Raw genomic sequence first — 22,470 nt, forward strand, 5'->3', positions numbered from 1 at the left:
AAAGAAAACAACAATCACTTCAAACATAGAAAAAAAGTATTTATTTTAAAAATGAGAGAACATGTAAAATTTAGATCCCTGTCAAAACATTCATACAACTTATTCACACTTTATTATTTGGCAATATATCAGATATGGAGGATTGCTCTGAAACTGGATGACAGTTGAATCAAAGTTCATCCTTTGCCTGAAAACCAAACAGAAACATTCGTGTTAGGATCAGAAGGAAAATGTGCCAGCTTTCATAACACACCATTAACTTTAGTGTGTGAGAAGAAACGTGTGATGAATGTGCAGAGTTTACAACACATATAAATTAAAACATATGTGTAAAATTCCTTAAGAGCAGTTTGTACAACAGTTTGGTCTGAACTATCACTCATTCAAACTATTTTCACTACTTATCAAATTAAAATCTCATGCACAGAAAAAAAAGTCTAATGAAGGAATATGTCAAGCTTTTCAGTTTACCTTAATAATATTTAAAACTCCTACATACACCCACACAAGTGTTTTTACTTACATTGCCTGATTATACCTAAACCTCACTTTTGGCTGCCTGCACGCCTTATAACCAGGTTTTGAATTTAGGAAGATGCAGTGGCACCTCTAAACACACCAGAGGGAGCCACACACTGAAGATTAAGGTGTGTCTTTAAACAAGTTTTCTTTTCTTTTTCCTTTGCCAACACAACCTCGTCAATCATGTGCAAATTAGCAGGTGTCTGTATCACAGAGCAGGCTACTGAAAAACTCATTGCATCACTCGACATAATACAAATTATTGTAGGCATCTTTCACAAAAGACATTCTGGCATTCACAGTAGGAAAAGCACAGGCGTGAATAATAAAATTAATGTTGGCTGAATCCCACTTTCAGTTTCAGGGTCCCGGTGTAGTGCATGCTGGCTCACAGTCACACTGTCATGGATTACTGGAACATTTATATGAAGAAGGGAGCCATTGTTAATGTTATTAGTAACATGTGTGCGTTTCCTACGATAAAAAGTCTAAATGTTTAGTGTGAAAGAGACCTAATACAGAACACAGCACACATTATTACACTATATTTAGGAAAGAAACTATTCAGTGTGTAGTTCTGTGTAGTTGGAGACAGTGCAGACTATTACACAATATTACATGTATGTCTCCATCTCATGAATTAACTGGTTGGATGCTCATACAGGGGATATGGAGTCCTCTAAATTTTAGCACGTGTCTTCCTGTCAAAACTCTTAGATCATGAAGTTCATGATAGCTTCCATTCTTTAAAGTTAAACTCTTCATGGTCATATTTCATCATATTTTATTTTAAAAAATTAACTCTGTGGTTAAAAGATGTCTGTAACCTAATAGAGAAATACTACACAAAAAAAGGTGTATCAAAGCATCAAAACACAAAAGAAGAGTTTTTTCTTCTTCTTTTATGAATCGTTTTTTACTAAACATTTTGGACTATTCAGTAAAAACTCCAAGTAAAATTTAGCCATCCAGCTTGTTGACAGGTCTCGCCAAGTCTCATTGACATAACTGGGTCTAGACTCTGGTGTTACTGATGTTATGTTGTAAGCTGAGGTGAGGTAAACCAACACCACAGTCAGTCTGGTGAAATGTAATCTTACTGGTGCCCTTACCTGCGTCCTGTGGCAGAAACATGGAAACAGGTCGTCAGCTGGCTGTTCTACGAGCTCCATGCCCTCACGAATCTTTGGCTCTGTCACCTGGAGTTTGGCGTATTCCTACAAGAGGAAAGTCTACATTACAGACAGGAATGTGACAGACAGCTTCCTGATAACAACAGAATAATGTAATTCATGTAATACAGTGGAAATTCAATACATATGTTTATATCAGGGAGGGTTTCATATTGTGTCACAATGGAATTACAGTTTGTAACTACAGAGTAAGTGTAAGAGTCATGATGGCAGTTGTTTCAGGCATGGTGATAAAGATTTTTACCTTTAGTGTTCAATAGATCAATTATTATAACTGAGCAACTGTAGGAATGTTACCTGGAAAAGTTTGTAGTAATAACAAAATATCTTGTCTCCCATAAGGTGATTACGGGCAAACTGCTGACCCGCCAGTGCAATTTTCTTTGCCTGAAAGACAAAAGTCAAAGCAACTGGAGTTATTTTTTTCATCCACACAGACAAAAGAAAATATACTTCATTCTGACAAAATAGCAAAAAGTTATTTACTGTATGTTACTTTTTATAGAGGTAAACACACACACACTAAATATCCACCTATTGTGTCCCCAACACATTCATCTGAATATGACTGAGTCAAATAAGATTACCAAAAAGCAGTGAGTGACACTCTTTATAAATACCCCTACATCATCACCATCATCATCATCTAGTCATCATCACCTCTTCATCATGGTCACGAGCCCACTGGATTTTTTCCAGCAGGTCTCCGAGGTCCGCCTTGATGGGGATGTAGTGCTCCCACGGCTGGAGCTCGTTGTAGAAATGCTCGTAGTAACCAGAATCCTGCTTTAACACGACGCTGTCTCCTGCCAGAAGGTACGGCAAACGATACGCTGCCACAGTGCCATCGATGTTTATTTGGTACTTGTACTGATGGTGGAGATGAACAGAAATAAAAATGTAATTAAAATAATGTTAAAAAAACACTTAATATTGCCAGGTAGAATGAAAAGAGATTGGTTTTATAAATAAAATGAAGAAGTGACACATTTATCAGAATACATGAGTATGATTTCTGATGCAGATTGTTATTCAATTGTTTTTCATACAATGGCTTATCAAGTTATGTCCAACCTGTTGGAAAGCAAATTTTTCTTTTTTCACACATTCCACTGGAGATGTGTTTCTGGCCGCTGAGCTAATGTACATCAATATAGTACTAGTCACTGGCCTTTACACACTTGGTTGGTCCATCATTTCCTGAGAACAACACCTGGGTCTGAAGCTTGTTACACACTTCTCTTTTCTCACCTCACCAGGTTACTTCAGCTCTCTACTTTTTTATGCTACACTAAGCTTGCCTGGGTTTGTTGGCTGGACATACCTTCTTTTGGCTGTAAAACAATTAGCTGAAAAGCTGTAAAGGGGCTGGAAATATTCCTGTTAAGGGGTATAGCTATACTTGCAGCTCCTCATTATTACAAATTTCTTTCAAGGAGATCATCCAAAATATCACTTAATGAAGCTTTAAAGGCACCACAATTTGATAATATAATTAAATACTTTTTTTTTAGACATTTCATATTTCATTTAAATTAGACACCAGCCTCACCTTGAAGAAGTCAAAGAAAGACACATGTTTGACCAGCGGCCCGTAGAGGCTCTCGTCATGTTTGAAAAAAAAGAAGTTGGTAAAAGCAGCATCAATCATGTTGGGGTGAGCCCTGGAAAGCTTGACCAGCTCCAGGCGCTCCTGTCGACTATCCCGCCCTCTCCAGAAGGCTGTAGCATTCTTCTCTGGCCATGGTGGGCCTGAATTGGCCTGGACTGACATCATATCGAGGCTTACTCTGTTGATCGGATGGACAATATGTTAAATGTCAAATATAAAGTCACATAAAGTTCTGACCTTGTACTGTAATTGTTGTTGCATTGCTCATAAATTACATTTACCTTTACCCTGGAGCCCACATATTGCTTTTTCCTTTATGAAAAACTGCTTCACAAGTTCACTGTTGTAATTTAAACATAGTTTTGTCATAGAGAGATGAGCAAATACAGACACAAAGGCACACTCACCAGAGCTTCACTCATTACACAGTGAGTTTCTGCAGGGCAAGTCGATACATACTTGCTATGGAAAACTGTTTTGCTCACTCAGTTTGGATATAAAATAACATTTTCTGGCAAAAATATTTTGCTGTCACATCCACATAAGCTGTTTTGCAGTGCATAAAATGCATGAACCATCACTTTTTACAAGCTGAGAGGTGAGATGAGGAAATAATAAGCTTCCTGACAGTTTTTATTTCTGTTGAATTATTCAGTCTGCAGTGTGACAGTGTCATGGTGCTGTCTGTTTACACAGGCCCACTTGTCCCCACTGTCATCTGCTGAGGGAAGCGGGGCCTGTCATGGATCATACGACAAGGATCACCTCACATTTCAAACTCAATCCGGTGGACACGTTAAACTAAATTAATATTCACACTGCAGTGCTTTGAAGGAATGCATTCAGGCAAAAAGGCTTTTTCACACCTACTCATAATCCTGCAGCTTAATATGCTTCTACACTTTGACTTGTGCATTTTTAGCAGAGAATCTGGTTGGCTGGCTCCCGTTCTCCACAAAGAAACAAGCTACAAACCTTTTACAGCCAATTTTCAAGCCTGTAGGCAGTGTTTGATACTTGAAAGTGATTTTTCAACGGGGTAACACTTTAAGAGTGTCCAGGATTCAGTCAGTTTGGTGGATTAGTTAAACATTGGATGCACTCTGCAGACTCTTGTAAGAAAAATAGTGATGTTGCTAAATCTCCAAACTCTTGTGCAAACTAAGTAAGATTCATTCTGCACAAGAGCCGACAAATAGTTTAGTTAAATACAAAATTGCTGAACATTTGGTGTTATGGATACATGATCTTACCTTCCCATGGTCTCAAGGACAGACTCTGTCAGGTCATAAGTGGGCATGACAATATCTCTGGTATTGTTAGAGCCACACCAAGAGAAGATAGGATGAATCATCTGTGTGGGTTTCCTCTTCTCCAATGGCCAGTCACCCAGGTTAACAAAAAACTCCATATCAGGGAGCTGCACCTGGACATGAAAGACAGAAAGACACCATGTGGAGGGAAAAGGAGTATGCACCTCTAAAATGTCCAGTCACCCAAGAAAAAGCGGTAAAAAAAACCCCTTCTTATTAGATGTGCTGTTAAAAGATCCAACATGTGTCAGTATTAGAAATGTAGTTTAAAAAACAGCTTACCTTTCTGCTGAGTGACAGGAGGATGGCATCCATAAAGATCCTGAAACCTACGTGCTCACCAAATGTTTTAACGTAGACCTAAAGGACAACGTAGACATGTTAGTAGAATATAAACCCAGTAGAGCTCTGAGATCTACTGACTCAGGTCAGATAGTTGAGCCCAGAGTTCAAACTAAAGGAACAAACTACCAACAGAACTGAAATCAGCCCCAACTGTGAACCTTTTTAAATTAAAAACACTTCTCTTCTCTTGTGCTTATGATTGAGCTCTTTTAAAGCACTTTACATTTTAATCTTTCATTTGCACTCTTTGTCCTTTTAATGATTTTAAAGCTAATTATTATTTTATGCTGCAATCTTAGATTTAATGCTCTATTCTAGCATTTTATTTATGTCTTTCTATTTTTCTGTACTTTGTTTTTATTATGGAGAGGGTGTGTGTGTGTGTGGGGGGGGTTAATTGTATGTTTTAATGTTTCTCAAATTACATGTTTTTCTGTTTTATGTAAAGCACATTGAGTTGCCATTGTATATGAAATGCGCAATATAAATAAAACTGCCTTGCCTTGCCTTGCCTAAAGGGAATGAAAAGCTACATGAAAAACCATCTGTATGTAATGTGTACATGCAGTCCAGTTGCAGCACAGTGAAGCATTATGAATGTTGACTTGAAATGTTTTAAAATACATCAGTCTGTGGGAAGTTATAATTTAGTGAAATAATAATAATAATAATAATAATTTAGTTTTAATAATATATAACTTGAGCAATGACTAATTTTCCTTCATCACTAGTAAGAAGCACAGTGTATCCCTCCACAGAATAATACATCAAAACAGGATTTTGTACCTAAATGACTTTGTAAGAAGATATTCAACCTGTCTGAAAACATTATGTGTGGATTACAATGTGACTGTTAATCACTGACAACTGACAACTTACTGGATGTTAGCAGGTAATGTTAGCACTGTGTGAATAGCTTTTTATACATATCACTGTTACAGCAACCTGGATTGACTTCCACAGTGTTGTTGAATGAGATGACTGTAACCTTGAACACCTGGTTGATACATTTTTCTTACAGGTGTTTTACATAGCCTCGGGCTCTCCTGCCTTACTTTGTTGTCACATAACCCTACTTGCTGCTCAGCCTAAATAAATACCACACTTTGAAAGAGAATCTGAGGAATTTTTAAGAAGTTACTTTTGTATTACATCAAACTATAGTCAGTAGTTAGAGTTCATTGTGGAGGCAGTTTGGTTCTCTCACCGTTTAAGCTACAGTTAGACCGATATATAAGATTGTTGGTAGATCAGTTTGATACTGACCAGTTTGCTTCAGGGGGAATTACTCAACAGCTGCACTAATGTCTAAAGGGTGAAAAACATACACTGAAAACATGCTGCCATTAAGAGCTGCCAACCCTGATCAAATCATTTCATTAGTCTTTCCTGCCATGTAGTATAAACCCTGTTTCACACGTATGCCTATGTTGACAAAAATGAAAATTAAACATTAGATAAGTCTTCACGCACTGTCTGATACTGACAGCTTTGATCTGTTGATCAGCAATGGTCCAACATATCTCATAATCATCGAAACCTGAAAATATGAAGGGAAAGATGTTCTGGGAAACATCACAAATGATTAAAACTTTGTTGTGGTTTGTACGTTCACAGTTTCATGTTAAATACAAGCTCCACTCGGCTGTGGTATTCTATCTGGTGTTCCTGGTGTAATGTTAATCCCCCTCTGAGGTACCTTGTTGTCTTTGATAGTGTAGTGACAGAGGCTTTGTCGCTGTCCAAACCGCTGTGGGATCTCCTCAGCGTTGCGATCTGGGTCAACACTGGTGTAAAAAGACAGATCCCTGTCAATCTGAGGAAAGGACTGAGGACAGTGCATGTGGGCCTCCCATAGGGAGCTGCTGTGCTGGGGACAGTCACAGCCCTCATGGTATACTGGGCCTGTAAAGGACAAATACACAGTCTGTAACTAGAAAAAACACAGCAGGTTAACATGCAGGTTTAGAGGATAAGCAGGGAACAAATGTCACTTCTCTTAATGTTATTAACACATATGTTATTATTATTAATATTACACATATTATGTGTGGGTATTCAAAGGACTAAGTTAATTGATGTCTTTTCATCCCAAAAAAAAACTAGCAGGCAGTTTGGATTATATTCTACCTTTCAAGATGTACGGTGACTTGGCAACGTGTTTGTTATTGAGCAGAATTTGGATGTGAAGGTCCGTGTAGGTGGCATACATTCTGTAGCGAACCAAGAAGGACCCATCAAGACGGTCCAGAACCTGGATCCAGATCCTGGTGAACTGCTCCGATGGAGACACAATCTTCACTTCAAAGGTTTTCTCACCGGGTGATGATGTTAAGCTGTGAGAGGGAGAAAAGATTTGAAGATTAGTAAAATGTGAAAAGACCACTTAAGATGAAATGTAGATGAAAATGTGGTTTGATGGACATATAGGCTAGAATTTTAACTGAAAGAAAAAAAAAATCAATACTGTAATATTTTATAATAATTTTGTAAGAGGCTGGCATTTGTAATCAAACAGTGTTACAAATGTCAGAGGTGACTATCTTAAGTTCATTCTGAATTTAAAACTGTAGGACCATAATACTTGAATTGACATGTGTTGGCTCTGAGTTCAAGGACATTTGAATTGATATAAAACAGATGTGATAAGTGCTGACTTTCAGCTTTGAAGCCTGTGAAAGTATTTCTATGTGACATTAATTATGTATGTGTATAAGCATCAATCAAACTTCAGTCGAACTACAAGTCGAACACTCAAAAACTCTTCTAATCTCCTTCATCTTGACTGTGTGGGTTTTGTTTCGATTCACAGATTGTTTTCAAATGTTGCCCTGCTCTGATTGTTGTACCAAAACACATGACACCATCTTTTTCCAACTGAGCTCCATCCACATCAAAGCAGTGACAAAAGCAAGGACATATAACATAAATATAGAAATCTAATCTACCATGTGAAATAAACACAATTGTCCCAACTTATTGTCCCAATGTAGAAATCCATCACTCATAGTAAGAAGCTGATTGGGAAAATAGGTTTTTGAGACCTTTTAGAGTGTTAAGATCCATTATACACAGTGCCACAATTTTTTGAGGACAGAGAGTAATTACATCATAATGTGGTTTTGGTTCAATACATGGTGATTCTATCTCTCAGGCCTGTGCTCCAGCCATTTCCACTTTTTGTTTGTTTTGGGGGAGTTGACTTCCAGTCTGGTCTCCAGAAAGTGGAACACTTGGAATAAGGTCAGATGTCTGACCCAATCAGTTAGGTACTTTCCACTGTTTGGCTTTAAAAAACAAAACCCTACGTTTCATTATTTATATCTTTAACATCTTAAATTACTCTTCACCTAATATGGATGTGAAGCACCCTCAAACTCTCACCTTCAAAATCTGTGCTTTAACCTTTTCAGAATTTCAGAATAAATGTGCTAAAACAATCATACTGCTGCTTTCATACCTACATTGTAACTACATTGTAATTAAATGTAACAAGTTGTGCTTTCCAGACAGGATGCTGCAGATGTCATTTCATGGGCCTGTTAGTATCTGTACCAGCAGACAACAATAATGTTGTGTTTTGTAGTAGGCCAGGCATGAATAGAGCTGAGAAACTGATAGCTATCTAGAGACACAGAACATGTGTGAAAGTGACACCTACTGACACCTTTATCGGGCCCATGGGAGCTTTTTGATGAAAGGGGTCATAGGAGGTTGGTTCACATGTTTCTACCTGAGGCACAAACTTTCATGTCTGCTCCCTCACCAGTAACTAGTTTCACGTTTCAACTTTCATACTACAGCTCATGTGTTTGAAAGATTTACTACATTGTCCTTCATTTGTAGTCATTCACTGTAGACTCTAACAGGATACACAGACTTCTGAGGAAGGCGGTGTTGTAACCTGAGGGCCAACCTGGACCCAGAGAATGTGGTCAAACTGCTGACCTTAAGGGACAACACCACTCATCCACCTCCTGACCCTGTGACCAGACAGAGAGGAGCACATTCAGCCTCTATAACTCAACCTGCCCCCTCCCCCATGTACCTGGACATCTGCTCTTTTGCACACTCAGCTCTTAAACAGCTTTTGTACATTTCCACATTTGCATATTTCAATCCTGTAGAAGTTATTGTTTATTTTATCACTATTCATATTGCTACCCTTATTTTAATTAGTATCATTATTGTGTTATTCTATGCTATTGCTATTACTGCTGTGATGAAGAACTTTGCCCCGTGGGGATTAATAAAGCACCTACCTACTTACCTATACAATATTGTGGTGCTAATAGAAATATAGTACATTTGACCATTATTAACAAAATTAGAAGGAGGCTATGTTTTTCAACTGTCTGTCACTTTACAAGTGAGACATCTGAAAAAATACATGTCCTGGAATTGCATTAGAAAAAGTGCAACTTGGGTCACATTTGAGTACAATAATTATTTACTAGGATAATTAGACATCCGAGCTTTTAAGTTGTACAGACTCCTATCCAACATATTTTCTTTAGCAAAACAAACACTGAAGGCAACGTGGAGACAAAAATAATCATAACAGACTCTAAAATAATAATAATAGACACAAGTTATGTCTATCTCTTGCACAATCATTCCTTGAAACTATTAACATTAGTACACAGTAAATTAATTGATATTATGTGTGTGAAAGTATAATCTATTTTGCTCAAACTGACCAATATTACCACATTATAAGATTATAATACAGGGTCAATTCTAGGATCAGACCTTTAGGGGGGCTCAGCTCCTAATGACAATTTGACATACAATGCCCTGCAAGTGTTCAAACCACCTGCTAAATGACTCATTTCACTGGATAACAGAAATTACAACAAGAAATATTAATACATAGTAGAGTGGTCTACTATAGTGTATAATAATAATGGTTCAGAATAACCTAATAAGGACCCTGAGATAGTTAATGAACCCTGAGGGAAAGACAATATTAATGACAGAACTATCCAAAGGTCATTGAACCCGTCAAAATAAAACAATTTGAACCTGTAGCATAATTGTTTGTCCCATCTCTAACAGGCAGGTTCCCAAAATAATTAAAGTTGTATAAAATAATTCTTAGGAAAAAATGATTATTTATTTATTTTTAGGGGTGTTGAGATCAAATTGTGGGGTGCTTGAGCCCCTGGCATAATACAAAGTTACGTGGAGCACGTGAAAGCAGCACTGCTTGCCAATTAAATTTCACAGGTTGTTGCAGCTGGAAACCCGGCCATAGCAGGCCTGACGATACTTACTTTCTCCCCGACTCATCCACCGCCTGTATGTAGAAAAACCGAGCAGGTAGGACGATGTCTGTCTCCAGTCCGGGTCCCCACACTAAAGTTTTGGCATCGCTGGGTACCGAGCTGGCCAAAGCCCCTGGGACTTCATGTCTGAACGGATCCAGACAGACGAGCAGCAGCAGCCACGAAGATAGCCGAAGCAGCAACATGATTGTCCTCGGCCAGTGTCGACTTTCTGTTTACTCGTCTTCCTACAGAGCTTCACTATCTAAACTTGCCATTAATTTTGTTTTTAAAATAAATGTCCATATTACCACAAGAGGATGCAGAGAAGTCTTTAAGGTGACGTTTTGAGGGTTAGACAGTCCAGTTTCCATTTGGTGAGGCAGAATTGAACAGCGGCATTGCCAGTGGCGTGTATGTGGCTAATGTACACACCTCATTTTTGTGATTTTTTTTTTTTTTTTTGTGCGTGTTCAGTGATTAAAGCTCTTACCGTTAGCTACTCCCACCAAAAATCTTGTTTCTCCCCTCAACTATCTGGTGAATGGGTAGGGGGCGGGATCAGTGAGCGCGATGAGGCTTTCTGATTGGTCGCCGGTGCAGCGAAGTGATTGGTTGAATGAGCTCCGGAAGAAAAAGCTGCTCCTTTTTCTTTTTTCTTATTAAAAAAGAAATATACTTAAAAAAAATAATAATAAATAAACACCTTAGTCAAATAAATGTAATTTCTAAAATCCATGTGGCTCAGCTTTTGGATTTTTAGGAGACTTTTTACTTTTTGGAAGTAAAAGTTGTGTGTACAGTGAATAAGAATTTAGCATGGATTGTATGTGTTTTAATTTTAGTTTATTATGTGGCTTTTTTTTTTTATTGATAAAATTCTCTTCCTCTCCCACATACTCTCTTCCCTACTAGACACTATATTGATATATGAAATTGAAATACTTGAAATACTTAAACCCAAGTGCAGTATCATAATTTGACTGTGAGAGGGGGAATGTACAACAGTAATGGATTTAAATTCTCTAAAACTGATCCTCCTTTCCAGGCAAAAACATAACAACCTTGAGGTTTCTTGAGTTAGAAGAAGACCGATTCATCCAGCAGCTGGCTCAACCAACCAGGTGGATGAAAAATAATATTTGGTAAGATGTACTTAATTGGTATATTATCATTATTATGGTAATATTTTTGTGAAATACATTTTTCTTGTGAGATGATAATTTGCTGAGTAGGCTTCTCATGGTGATAAATCAGGTAATATATTAATAAAAAAAAATAAAAAAAATGCTGCACTTTCAGACCTGCTTGATGTAAGGAATCATCTGTCTACTGGCTGAAATGGTCGATGATGCTGACGTCCTGAAAGGTTAGGGACCAGTAAAAACAGAGCTCTCAACTGTGTACATCAATCAATGTTTATTTCAGTTTGCTTTTGCATCAACATATTTTCATTTCTTTTTTGTCAAGTAATTCCTATTACACTAGTATAATATCAATAAGAACAAAAAGTGGTAGAATCCATTTAAATAAGACAAACTTTGCTGCCATCATTGAGAAAACCAGAGAAATTATTTTTCAGGATACTACAGCGTGAAGATCTACAGAGTTCCAGTGATTTAGACAGAGCCAGAATACCAGATACAGTACCAGCAGTAAACAGGTACAACATATACAGAGAAAAAATATCCCAAGAATGTCTTTATCTTTTATCGCTTTTTTTTTTTGTTTTGTTTCACCTTTCTCCCAAGATTGAACTGTACAGTTAATATAAAAACCAAAAACATAAAAACCAAAAACATACTAACAAAACACCCTGTCATTAGAAGTCTGATTTTTTTTTTTTTAATTTTCTGTTTTTGTTAGTTTTCTCTGCCACTGAAAGAACTGCACTGAACACAAATCTCATTGACGGTACAGAGATAAGGAGAGAAATTGATTTTTTTTTTTTTGTTGGTTTTGTTTTTTGTCATGTTTAAGACACCTCATTGAGTCCAATAACATGTAATTCCTAAAATCCATGTGGCTCAGCTTTTTGGATTTAGGTTTTGGTGAAAACAAATGAGTTTGAAGGCCCTTTAAAGCCTAAGGAATGTCTCAGCAGCCTGACAGGAAGCAGGCAGATATGACTAGCAATGCAGAGAGACTCACTTGTGTCTGTGTTTGTTGTATTTTTTTTTTTTTTTTTTTTTTTAGGCTTCGAGTGTAATATGTCTCTGTGCATATTTTATGTGAGAATGACATCAACACGATCAAGGCTTAATATGTGTTGATGCTTGTGTGCATAAAGGCCAGATGTGTGAGAGAGAGATTGATATCGATAATCTTCTGTTTGGTTTTTCATATCAATTCAAACCACAGACAAATACACAAGTACAAGATATCCTCTTCAGTTAATGCTGTTTGCCCGTGTCATGTGGCTACCCATTGACATGTACAACACAATCACAATATGATACACGACCATGTATCATGGAACATTATGTTGTTTTTAAACATACAAGAGCCTTCCTTTTGAGAGGCCATCACCATCAAATATAGGACTGCGACAAGAGGATATCATAGTCATCAAGAACAATATTGAACGAAAAAAAGTAACATATTTTGCCTCCAGTTGAAATTGTTGCAAATGTTTTACACATGTACATAGTTTCTTCACTGACTCACATCTGAACATTACCGGGAAAAAAAAATTTACTTATCCCGAACCATTGACTGATAAACGACTCACGAGGGGAGTTGGTAGCGGTTAAACGGATGTGACGCCAACTCCTCTTTGTACTGTCATCACACAGCAGACAGTGACGATCACTAAAAACAAACCGTTTGTGACGATGAAAGAGAGGGCCGCCTGGGTTTTTTTTCTTTTTTTTCTTTTTTTTAAATCGAAAATGTGACCAAACTACGACTTCTAAAAAGACGGAGGTGGAGAGAGATGGGAGGGTGTCATTCATTTCTGATTGCTTTGGCAGAGAAAGAGTGTGTTGTTTTAACATGGATGGCACTCTTTCTCTCTAACACACACACACACACACACACACACACACACGCACACAAACACACACATCCTAATGACCAGCTAAACTTGTACATCTGGCAAAGGCAGCTAAAGACTCAAATGGTAAACCAGCAAGAACAAAATAAATAAATTAATAAATTAATAAATAAATAACACCCTCTTATTTTATTTTTTTTACCTCAAAAGAAAACTTATTTGACTTTGATAAATGCCCTCTGTGGCCAACTCCAAGGACTCATCTGACTACCACATATTAGCTCTTTGTTAGTTAAGTTTACAGTAAGTGGATTCACTCATGTTGTTTTTTTATGGCACGTGAATAGTACATAGGTTTACAAACACACTGTGTCCAGAATTTTTTTTATTTATTTTATTTTTTATTATTTTTTATCTCTTTTAAGCCTTTGCATACCTCTCACTCTCATCTGTTCTCTGTTTTTGTACAATTCAGGTTTGGGGAGTGAAATATTCCACATTTGTCATTTAACACTTTTGTAAGTAGCAGCAGCTGAAAAGTGAAATTAAGTCAGAGTGATTAGACTGTGCAGAGTTAAGTGTAAATACTACTGATCTGTGTTTGCACTGTGCAGCCCGGAGTAATTGGTAAGAACATAGTTTTACAGTAGCATTATTTTTTTTTTTTAGTGTGTGTAGAGAAAGCTAACTATGTGCATTTATACTGTGTCAAGTAATATTTGCTGAGACTAAGAAAAACATTTTAACAAACCAAAATAGAAAAAGAAAAAAAAAAAAAGGAAAAAAAGAAAAAGGGAAAGGAACACAAGTTTTGGCTTAATAGCAATGCAGGTATACATTTCCCTTTTTATATATAGTTTTTTGTCAATATTTCAAAAAATATAAAGTTTTTCATAGTTTCTGTTGTTGGCTTATATCATTAAATAAAACTTTTTATTTTTGTATCTCCTGTTAAAGTAGCATGCTGCTTTTTAATATGGCAGTTGGATATTTTTAATAGTCATCCATTTTAGTTTCATGCATTTCATGTTGGTTTCTTAACTTTTGAGTATCTACACAGTGAGGTCCATAAAACCCAACCACACAAACACACTCGCACACACACTCTCACACACGCACGCACGCACACACACTCATACACACACAGACTTGTCGGTTATCTCCAGCTCCATCTTCAGCTCATCAGGTGCTGCCATCCTCTCTCTGTCCTTCTCACCACATATCTAGACAAGGAACGTGTCCTTGCCCATCAACAGTGTGACAGTGCCGTACACACAGCCTGTTCAAAAGCAGCAAAGACAAAGTCACTCTTGAGTCTTTCTTTTTATCTCATCTGTAGAGTGAAAGTCCCTGTCCTGGAATAAAGCTCCCAGCAGTCCGTCAACCGTCTGTCCTGCTTTTAGAACTGGTACCATTTCTTGTCCTTGCACTTTAGCATCAGCTGTAGAGAGGTAAAAAAAAATGTAAGGAGTAAAGTTACTGTTTGTAATAACACCACATTAAAAAAAATAAAAAAAACAGTATGTTGAGAGGAATATTGGTGTAATGATAATATAACTGATTGTGATATTGATATTGCATGGATATTAAAGTGAAACATATATTGCACAGTTGAACTTTACATTATTCTATTATTGTATACTTTATAATTATGAACATGAGATAAAGGAAATGCAATGTGAGCAATTAAGCTTGTTTTTTAATTACATTTGACCACATTTTCTTCATTATGTGTATTTTACATAAGTATGTTTCCAATGGCTACAATGTTAACATTAAAATAACATAATTCTTAATTTTTGTTTCAGTAATACTACAGTAAATTCAGTAATACTTCCAAACCTTATCCTTAATGCACTTTTCAGTTTTGTTTAGTTCTTCTTTATCATATCTTCTTTTTTATTTATTTCAATTCACAATTCACAACAGTATGTGTAAAGGAATATTATGTAAATGAGATGTAAATAAGATTAAGATTAAATTAGTATTCTAAATTTGGCCCCTACTGAATATATTGCATATTAAATATTACTATTGTTTTTATTACCTCATGGGCATGTTTGGAGAAGGTTTCTGCACTGGTCATCATCAGGGCGGTTCGGTCTTCCAGCTCTCCCAGTCTCTGGCCTCGTTCATCCAGAGCAATACGGGCCCGAGCCAGTTCACCCACCACTCCGGTAGCTGCCACCTTCATGCCCTCCATTCCCACCTGCCCGGGGATGTGCTGTGCCAGACTCCGAGAAGCCTTCCCAGCTGCTGCCTCACCAACTGTGGATCACATCAGATAAACAAGAATGAGAGACAAAAGCTTTAAATGACAGGACACGTATAGATAAATCACATTCTAGGTTAATATTATAGCTATGAGGCAATTATTAGTTGTGCAGTTAACCTTAGGTTGGACCCTTTATTCCTTTATATATTGATGATGGATTATAACAGGCTGGAATGAAACACTTCATATGGAGAAAAAGATAGAAAAAAACAAACACATACAGAGCTCCTCTCTGTCGAATGTTTGGGCATTTCCTCCAAAGAAGCCTTTTAAAAAGCCTCTGTTCTGGGCTTCTGGTGTTTCTGTTGGTGTAAATAGCTCTCCCAGCATTTCCTGTAATGAATAAAAGAAACATGAAATAAAAAAAATGATTCACAAACAATACAGTTGTAATAGAACAATTATTCCTGATCTGGTGGATATACATTTGACATGACTGAGATTTTTATCACATTTGTGAAAACTGTTATAATGCTGGTATAACTAAGTGATAATGTGGGTCCTAAATTGACCTTTTTATATACTCACATTTCCCTAACAGAGTAGAACAGGGCCATAATCTGAGTAACTACTGTTTGCCTGTGGGTGGCAGTATGGCACCATCATGTTACCAGCTCCAGCGATGACAGTTCTCATTAGTGAGAGTGCAGCGATGACTCTCAGTGAGAATAAACACATCTATGAATATAAATGTACCTGTGTACGCACGCATGCACTGTGCTGTAAAATCATATCCATGCAATCAACCCAGTGGAGTTCAAACCACTATGACAAGTGTGACATTTCACTTCAGTGGCCCCCGCCAGCACCGGGCTTCACCCGGGGTGGGAACAATAGCACCTGCTTATTTACTGCACCAATACTTCTCTGAACTCACAGCCAAAATGTGAGATGATGCGAATTAGAACAGTGTTCATATGTACATCAGTACAAGCATGGATGCCTTTCATAAAACCACAGAGCAAAATTTAGAGACGCTGCATGTCTAGATGTCCGGATGTCCACATAGATAGATGTCTAGATGTCTAGATAGATAGATCTCCAGATATATAGGGGTCTAGATAGATAGAGGTCTACATGTCTAGATATCTACATGTCTAGACAGATAGACAGATAGACAGATAGATAGATAGATAGATAGATAGATAGATAGATAGATAGATAGATAGATAGATAGATAGATAGATAGATAGATAGACAGATAGACAGATAGACAGATAGACAGATAGATCTAATTGTCTTGATAGATGTTGAGATAGATATGTGTAAATAGATAAATGTCTACATAAAAAGATATATGTCTAGATAGATAGATAGATGTCTAGATAGACGTCTAGGTAAATATGTGTCTAGAGAGATAGATGTCTTAATAGATAAATGTTTAGATGTATGCCTAAACAGACAGGTAGATGTCTAGATAGATAGATGTCTTGATATATATAAATAGAGAGAGAGAGAGATAGAACACACACAGACTGCAGTGCTGACCTGCAGGTTGTCACACATCTCCTGGCTGTATGTAACTCTCTGGATCTCTGTCGGGGAGCTGAGATACAGCGCTTGCCCCCCGTTGGTGAAGCAAAAGGTTCTTGCAATGCGCATGTCTGTCATAGGCAGGTAATTGACATCCATCATCGGTCTTAGACTGGGCAAACTGTGGGCAGAATGAGAAGCGTAAAAGACTCTCCAAAGCAAACCCCACCATACATCACAGTCAAATGTGAGCTACATGACAGGAGAAAAGTCAAAATCACAATTATCTGAATAGTATTAATCTAAGAATTATTTATCACATTTTTTGGTAACAAAGTAGTTGAATAGTGAACATTTGACAGACAGAAACCTGAATTCAGTCTCACAATGTGCATGAAACAGCTGTAAATAAAACAAATGAATAAATCACATGAAATCAAATTGTTATTAGAGCTAGAAATAAAACAGGACAAAACTGTGCCATCAAATAGCATTAAACCAAGTAGTGAGCAATTACTTTACATTACACTTGAAGAATTTCTCTGCTGTGAAAAGGTATATTTAAAAACAGAAACCAGTTAGTGAAAGTGTCCTCACATTAAATACCTATGATGTATCACCGCCTTTAAATAGGACACACTTTATGTGATACATCAGAGCAGACACCCTAAACACAAAAGCATCAATACTACACTCAACCAAGTCTAATTAACTGTAAATGAGAATAATAATTTCTGCTATTATATGATTAATTGTGCAGCCCTGATCCATTACAAAACTAGAGCAGGAAAATATCCAAAACAGGAACAGGAAACAGGAAGATACTTTCATTCATACATGCATAAAGTCTCAGTTTAAACAGACATCAGATGAGACAGAGCAATGTAAGACAGATGTACAAGTAGTAGTTTGTCATAGGATTTGAAAACACGTAAGTAAATGTGATGAGGTACCTGAGTGTCATGACATGTCCGTTAGCGCAGAAGCAGGCCAGGCACACGCTGTTAGACACAGATACAATGTCGGCTCGCAGTACAAAAGATGACTCAGTGATGTTGTGGACAAAGAGGCAAGACTGCGAGGGCATCAAGAATACTTTGGCCTGCCTCTCGGAGCACACTACAGCCAGATGTCCCTCTCCGCAGGCGTCCTGGGAGGACGAGGGTGAAAAATTTACCAGCTTGCGCCTCCTTGGTCGATCAGGGTCCTCAGGGGCATTGAGGTCTCGCCAAACTTCGTAGGGGCTTTGAATGTGTGCTCCCATGCAGTCCAAGAAGCCAAAGCGCAACACAGAGCCTTTCAGCATCAAGACCATTCCTGGGGGTGTTTGTTAGAGTCGAAAAAAGGAAAAGGGAAAAGAATGAAGTCTAAAACTTATATTTCTAGCTTTACAGCATGAGCTATGAGCCAAGAGATGCCAGAATTAGTGTTAATTAAAATAAGTCACAGCATCTCCCAAGTATCCCCATTGCAAACACTGTGTTTGTGTTCTAAGCTTTCGCTCAAACAGACCTTCGCCAGAGCGTGATGCATGAGATTAACTGAGCTTTACTTGTTAAATGAGACAGAGAATGTCAGTTTGAATGGTTCATATATTCACATGATGGAGCCTTGAATAACCTCTTATCTACTTTTGGGTACTAAGTAATTAGTTCTTACATGTACACTGAAGTTTGCTGGCATTTTGGCCACACACAACATTTACTCTGTAAGAAATGATCCTCTATTTACAGGAAGTTCACAGGAGCACTTTGAAAACACAGCAACAACATACTTCCTTTATGTTTGCCCAGTTTTCCTTGACACTAAATCTGTGACCTTTCAGTAATAAGCTTGCTTCTTGTGCGTTCAGTCTCAAGAGAAAAACTGCAGCTTCAGAGGTCCAGGGTTTTTGAGACTATTGATGTTTTCACTCTGGGCAGGAAACCTTTTTACTCACACAGCAGACTTTCTGAAATGGTAATGCATGTCTAAATGGCACAGTTGTGTCAATACAATTGGGTGGCAAAATCTATACTTGTTCTTGAGTAAAGAAACCAGTGTAGTATCGTGCATGACAATGCCAATCAAAGTTCTCTATGACAACAAATGTCCGTGTTATTGAAAGAAAAAAACAGTTTGTGTAAGTCTGAGTGGGACCTGGGGAGAGTTGAGCTTTTAAATGCAGCTCCATGCAGTTCACCAGAGTGTTTAAGCATTCAGCTCATATGTTTTGGTTTTCCGGATTGCAAGTGTACTGTTCTGGTTCAGTCTCACACTCTCAGAATGTCATTTTCAGACACAGTAGGTAGCTGTTTTAGCAAAAAAACAAGCTCTGATAAACCCACTATATGCTAACCTGCCAGAACTATTTGAGCAGTTGTCCTCGGTAACTGTTTGGAAAAGAGCAGCACTTACTTTGCAGGGGATTGGATAAACCATCTGAAAACCACTAGTGGCTTGTGTCTACAGCTTGTTGTGCTGCCCTCCAAGTTAACAAAATTCAAAGAGTGCCTGTTTGATATCGACGACACCAGTCATATCGACTTGGGCTCTTATGACAACCTCTAGCATTTAGCTTAGAACCAGATTTTGCTTCAGTGTCTTCTAAGTGTCAGGTTTGTTTCAGTGGGAAACTCTAGAACCTACTAATGTATCAACTTTAGAAAGAACCTTTGTTATATGTGAAATAATTAAATAGGCACTAAGTAGTCTGGATATTTTTTAAGTTTCATGACAATTGATTACAAAGAGGAATGGGGAAAACATTCAGTACTATTTTTGTGTGTGTTATGGTATTGTAAGGTAATTTTAGGTCAAGTATTAAAAACAGGATGGTTCGTGCAAAGTCATTTTGGGTGAGGCTCTAGAAAAAAGGGAAGCCAGCCTGACTTTTGGCAGGGTCGACATCAGTCTTTGAGGAGTGAGAAGAGAAAGGTGGTTGTGTGAAAAATAGACCATTGCGTGCAAAAGCCTTACAATGTCATTTGGATGTCTTTCAATAAACCACTTCAATTCTACAAGTTGATGCATGAGGCAGATTTTTAACCCTCTGAGATACAACATAATGGCATTGTTTGGCAGGATGGAAAGGGTTAAAGGATGATGGCGACTGCACCGCGGCTTGGGTGACACTCACAACACAGTGGCCGCAAAAAAGGGATCTCGTTTTTGATCTAATGTGTGATCTCACACCTGGTGCAGTGGGCAGCGTCTGACACTCTCCAGGTCCTTTTTTCATTATTTCATCAAGAACATTGAAACACTGGAAACCCACACTGAGCCCTTTGTCTGTCACATGTGGAGCATAAAACCTATTACAGCTTCAAAGCAACAGGTGAGTAGAACACTTTCAATAAAAATGGGGTACTCTGAAGTGAGACTGCATTACTCTTGAATATGTTTAATCTCTATTTTGTTGTACTAAGTGAAGAGTTTCAAAATGCCAATAAAATGAAAACAGCAGAAACTGAATCATATGTTACATAGATTTCATTGAGTAGTTCTTAATGTCTAAAACTTTTAATCTTGTACTAGGATTTTGGTATTGATTATGGTGTTTACAAAGCTGAAAGAAGTTTAAAGCCCTAGAAAAGACTTAAATGTGGTTTTAGGACGTGTAGTTGATTTTCAGTTTATTACTGAGACTTGGGAACATGGGGACACAACTGCAACTATGTAACAAGCTATTAGACAGGTTGTAAATATATATATAAAATACTTAATTCTGAATTGAAACCAAAAGTGGGCACATCAAAGATTTTAGTATTACTCTGTGATGAAACCCTAATTTACTGGGACTTACCACTGGGGCCAATGGTGACAGATTCCTCCATCCTTTCCTCCTGCTCAGTGGGAACGGACATTGGGATGAGTAAGACCACGCCTAAACTGGTTCCTACCCACAGACATGGTGTGGGCAGGGCGTCACTCTTTCGCCCATATGACTCTCCGAACTGCAGAGTGGTGATTGCCTCTTTGGTGTCCCGGTCAATGCTGGACACACTGGAGCTGCGTGAGCGGCTGAAGGAGTTTTCACGACTCTCTGTAGCAGCGGTCGCCACCAACAGAAGCACGGTAAAAGACATAAAACAATGCAACAGGAGAGATTAAGGGCGGAGGTGGAGAGAAAAAAAATAGAAAGAGTAAGGTAGATTTGGAAGGAAGAAATTCATGGAGAGTTGAACAAAGAAGAAATACTGATGGTATGAGAGGACAAGCTCAACAGAAAAAAAGTATGCATTAAGGAGCGAGAGTAAAAGAGCGAAGAAGACAAATATTCTAAAAGGTTTTCTTCAGCAGATTGTATATAACACTGAAACAAAGTGCCATTGAAAAGAGGTGAGGAGCAAAGTGACCAATTAGTATAAATGGACAAACATACTTCAGCATCAAACCCTGCACACACACTGCCTTTTGTCTTTGTTTCACACACACGGACACACACCAAATCTAAAACCCCTTTGAATTCATTTTGAGTGCTTCCCATTCAGGTTCTCCATTGTGTACTTAAAGCGTCCATCATAAAAGTATTTCTGTATTGCTGCATTTCTAAATTATTTAGAGCCAGGCAATGTGCAGCACTGCATTCCCAGCCTAACGTTACACAGAGTGCAGACTTTATGTAACAACAGTACTGATGGGTGAAAAGCCTGGTGGACACATATCAGGCTGAAATTAATTATTCTTCGACAGATGTTTGATTCTGCTCTTGATGGGGGGGTTGGGGGATATACTGTACAGTGTGCTGTATGCCAAAATGTATGCTGCCTGTAAAACACACACTATGCACTGCTAGCGAAACAGCATCACCCCACTCCTACTCCTCAGGACAAGCACTTCTAGGCATGTTTTAGATGAAACAGGGCCACATGACGGACTGACATACTGAGTGACTGACGGACGGACGGACGGACGTATATTCATCAGCAGGACAGCAGTTGATGGGTTTGTGGCCGAAGCCCCCTTACCTCTCTCGCTCCAGCAGTAGGCTGTGTTGCTGTGGTGCTCGTCGTGGGAGTACATAGTGACTCCGTGAAACTGCTGAAGCATTGCCCTCCTGGATGCATAACCTACTCATCCCCCACAACATGAATCCCATAGGACAAACCACATGTCCCCCCAACCCCAATGCCCCAAAGACCACACATACATTCACGCACACAAAAAAAAGTGTCGCCATCCAGCCAAGAAACGGACAAGACGGACAGATGAACAGCGGTACCAGAAAATGAAAGAAAGGGAAAGAAAGAAATATGCAACTGAGAGAATGGATAGATTGGTTCAAATATATACAGAGACAGAGATAGAGATTGCGACATTAGGAAGCTTGTCTATGTTTCTGGTGGCCACACAACCTCTACTAGCATTATCTTTCTATACTCTAAACCATTGTCAACACCATCTGCTCAACTAAACATTTCTGGCAAGAGCAGCATGTTTCCACGCTTTGAATGTTATCTATACCTCTGATGTAGACTATGTGTGCTCGACATG

General features: G+C 38.1%; 2 protein-coding genes across 3 annotated transcripts in view; both read right to left on the bottom strand.

Annotated features, from left to right (window-relative positions):
* Positions 1–18: 18 nt before the first annotated feature.
* On the bottom strand, positions 19–10,755 carry poglut2 (protein O-glucosyltransferase 2). Its single transcript, XM_053328381.1, has 10 exons — positions 10,262–10,755; positions 7,116–7,321; positions 6,685–6,890; positions 4,923–5,000; positions 4,581–4,753; positions 3,268–3,505; positions 2,376–2,585; positions 2,013–2,102; positions 1,635–1,739; positions 19–187 (listed from the first exon to the last, which is right to left on the bottom strand). The coding sequence occupies exons 1-10, from the start codon at positions 10,456–10,458 to the stop codon at positions 170–172; spliced, it is 1,521 nt and encodes a 506-aa protein (XP_053184356.1). The 5' UTR covers positions 10,459–10,755; the 3' UTR covers positions 19–169.
* A 3,891-nt stretch (positions 10,756–14,646) lies between these two features.
* The window catches only part of stxbp5l (syntaxin binding protein 5L), a 149,345-nt gene continuing 141,521 nt past the window's right edge, over positions 14,647–22,470 (bottom strand). For both annotated transcript variants that reach the window (XM_053328479.1, XM_053328480.1), the window contains 6 exons: positions 20,780–21,019; positions 17,949–18,312; positions 17,011–17,176; positions 15,744–15,855; positions 15,295–15,515; positions 14,647–14,688 (listed from right to left, as the gene is read on the bottom strand). In XM_053328479.1, the coding sequence (XP_053184454.1) occupies positions 14,647–14,688; positions 15,295–15,515; positions 15,744–15,855; positions 17,011–17,176; positions 17,949–18,312; positions 20,780–21,019 (1,145 nt within the window). The remainder of the gene's footprint in view (positions 14,689–15,294; positions 15,516–15,743; positions 15,856–17,010; positions 17,177–17,948; positions 18,313–20,779; positions 21,020–22,470) is intronic.

Source organism: Scomber japonicus, chromosome 11 (genome assembly GCF_027409825.1).
Source record: "Scomber japonicus isolate fScoJap1 chromosome 11, fScoJap1.pri, whole genome shotgun sequence".
Taxonomy (NCBI): Eukaryota; Metazoa; Chordata; class Actinopteri; order Scombriformes; family Scombridae; genus Scomber; species Scomber japonicus.

Bases quoted from the DNA above. Each gene is read 5' to 3' on its own strand.
- poglut2 (XM_053328381.1), bottom strand. From the start codon at position 10,458: ATGTTGCTGCTTCGGCTATCTTCGTGGCTGCTGCTGCTCGTCTGTCTG. The intron at 5,001-6,684 runs GTACCTCAGAGG...GTTGTCCTTTAG, and splicing joins ACACTATCAAAGACAACAAG to GTCTACGTTAAAACATTTGG. The intron at 4,754-4,922 runs GTAAGCTGTTTT...TTTCATGTCCAG, and splicing joins TCCTGTCACTCAGCAGAAAG to GTGCAGCTCCCTGATATGGA.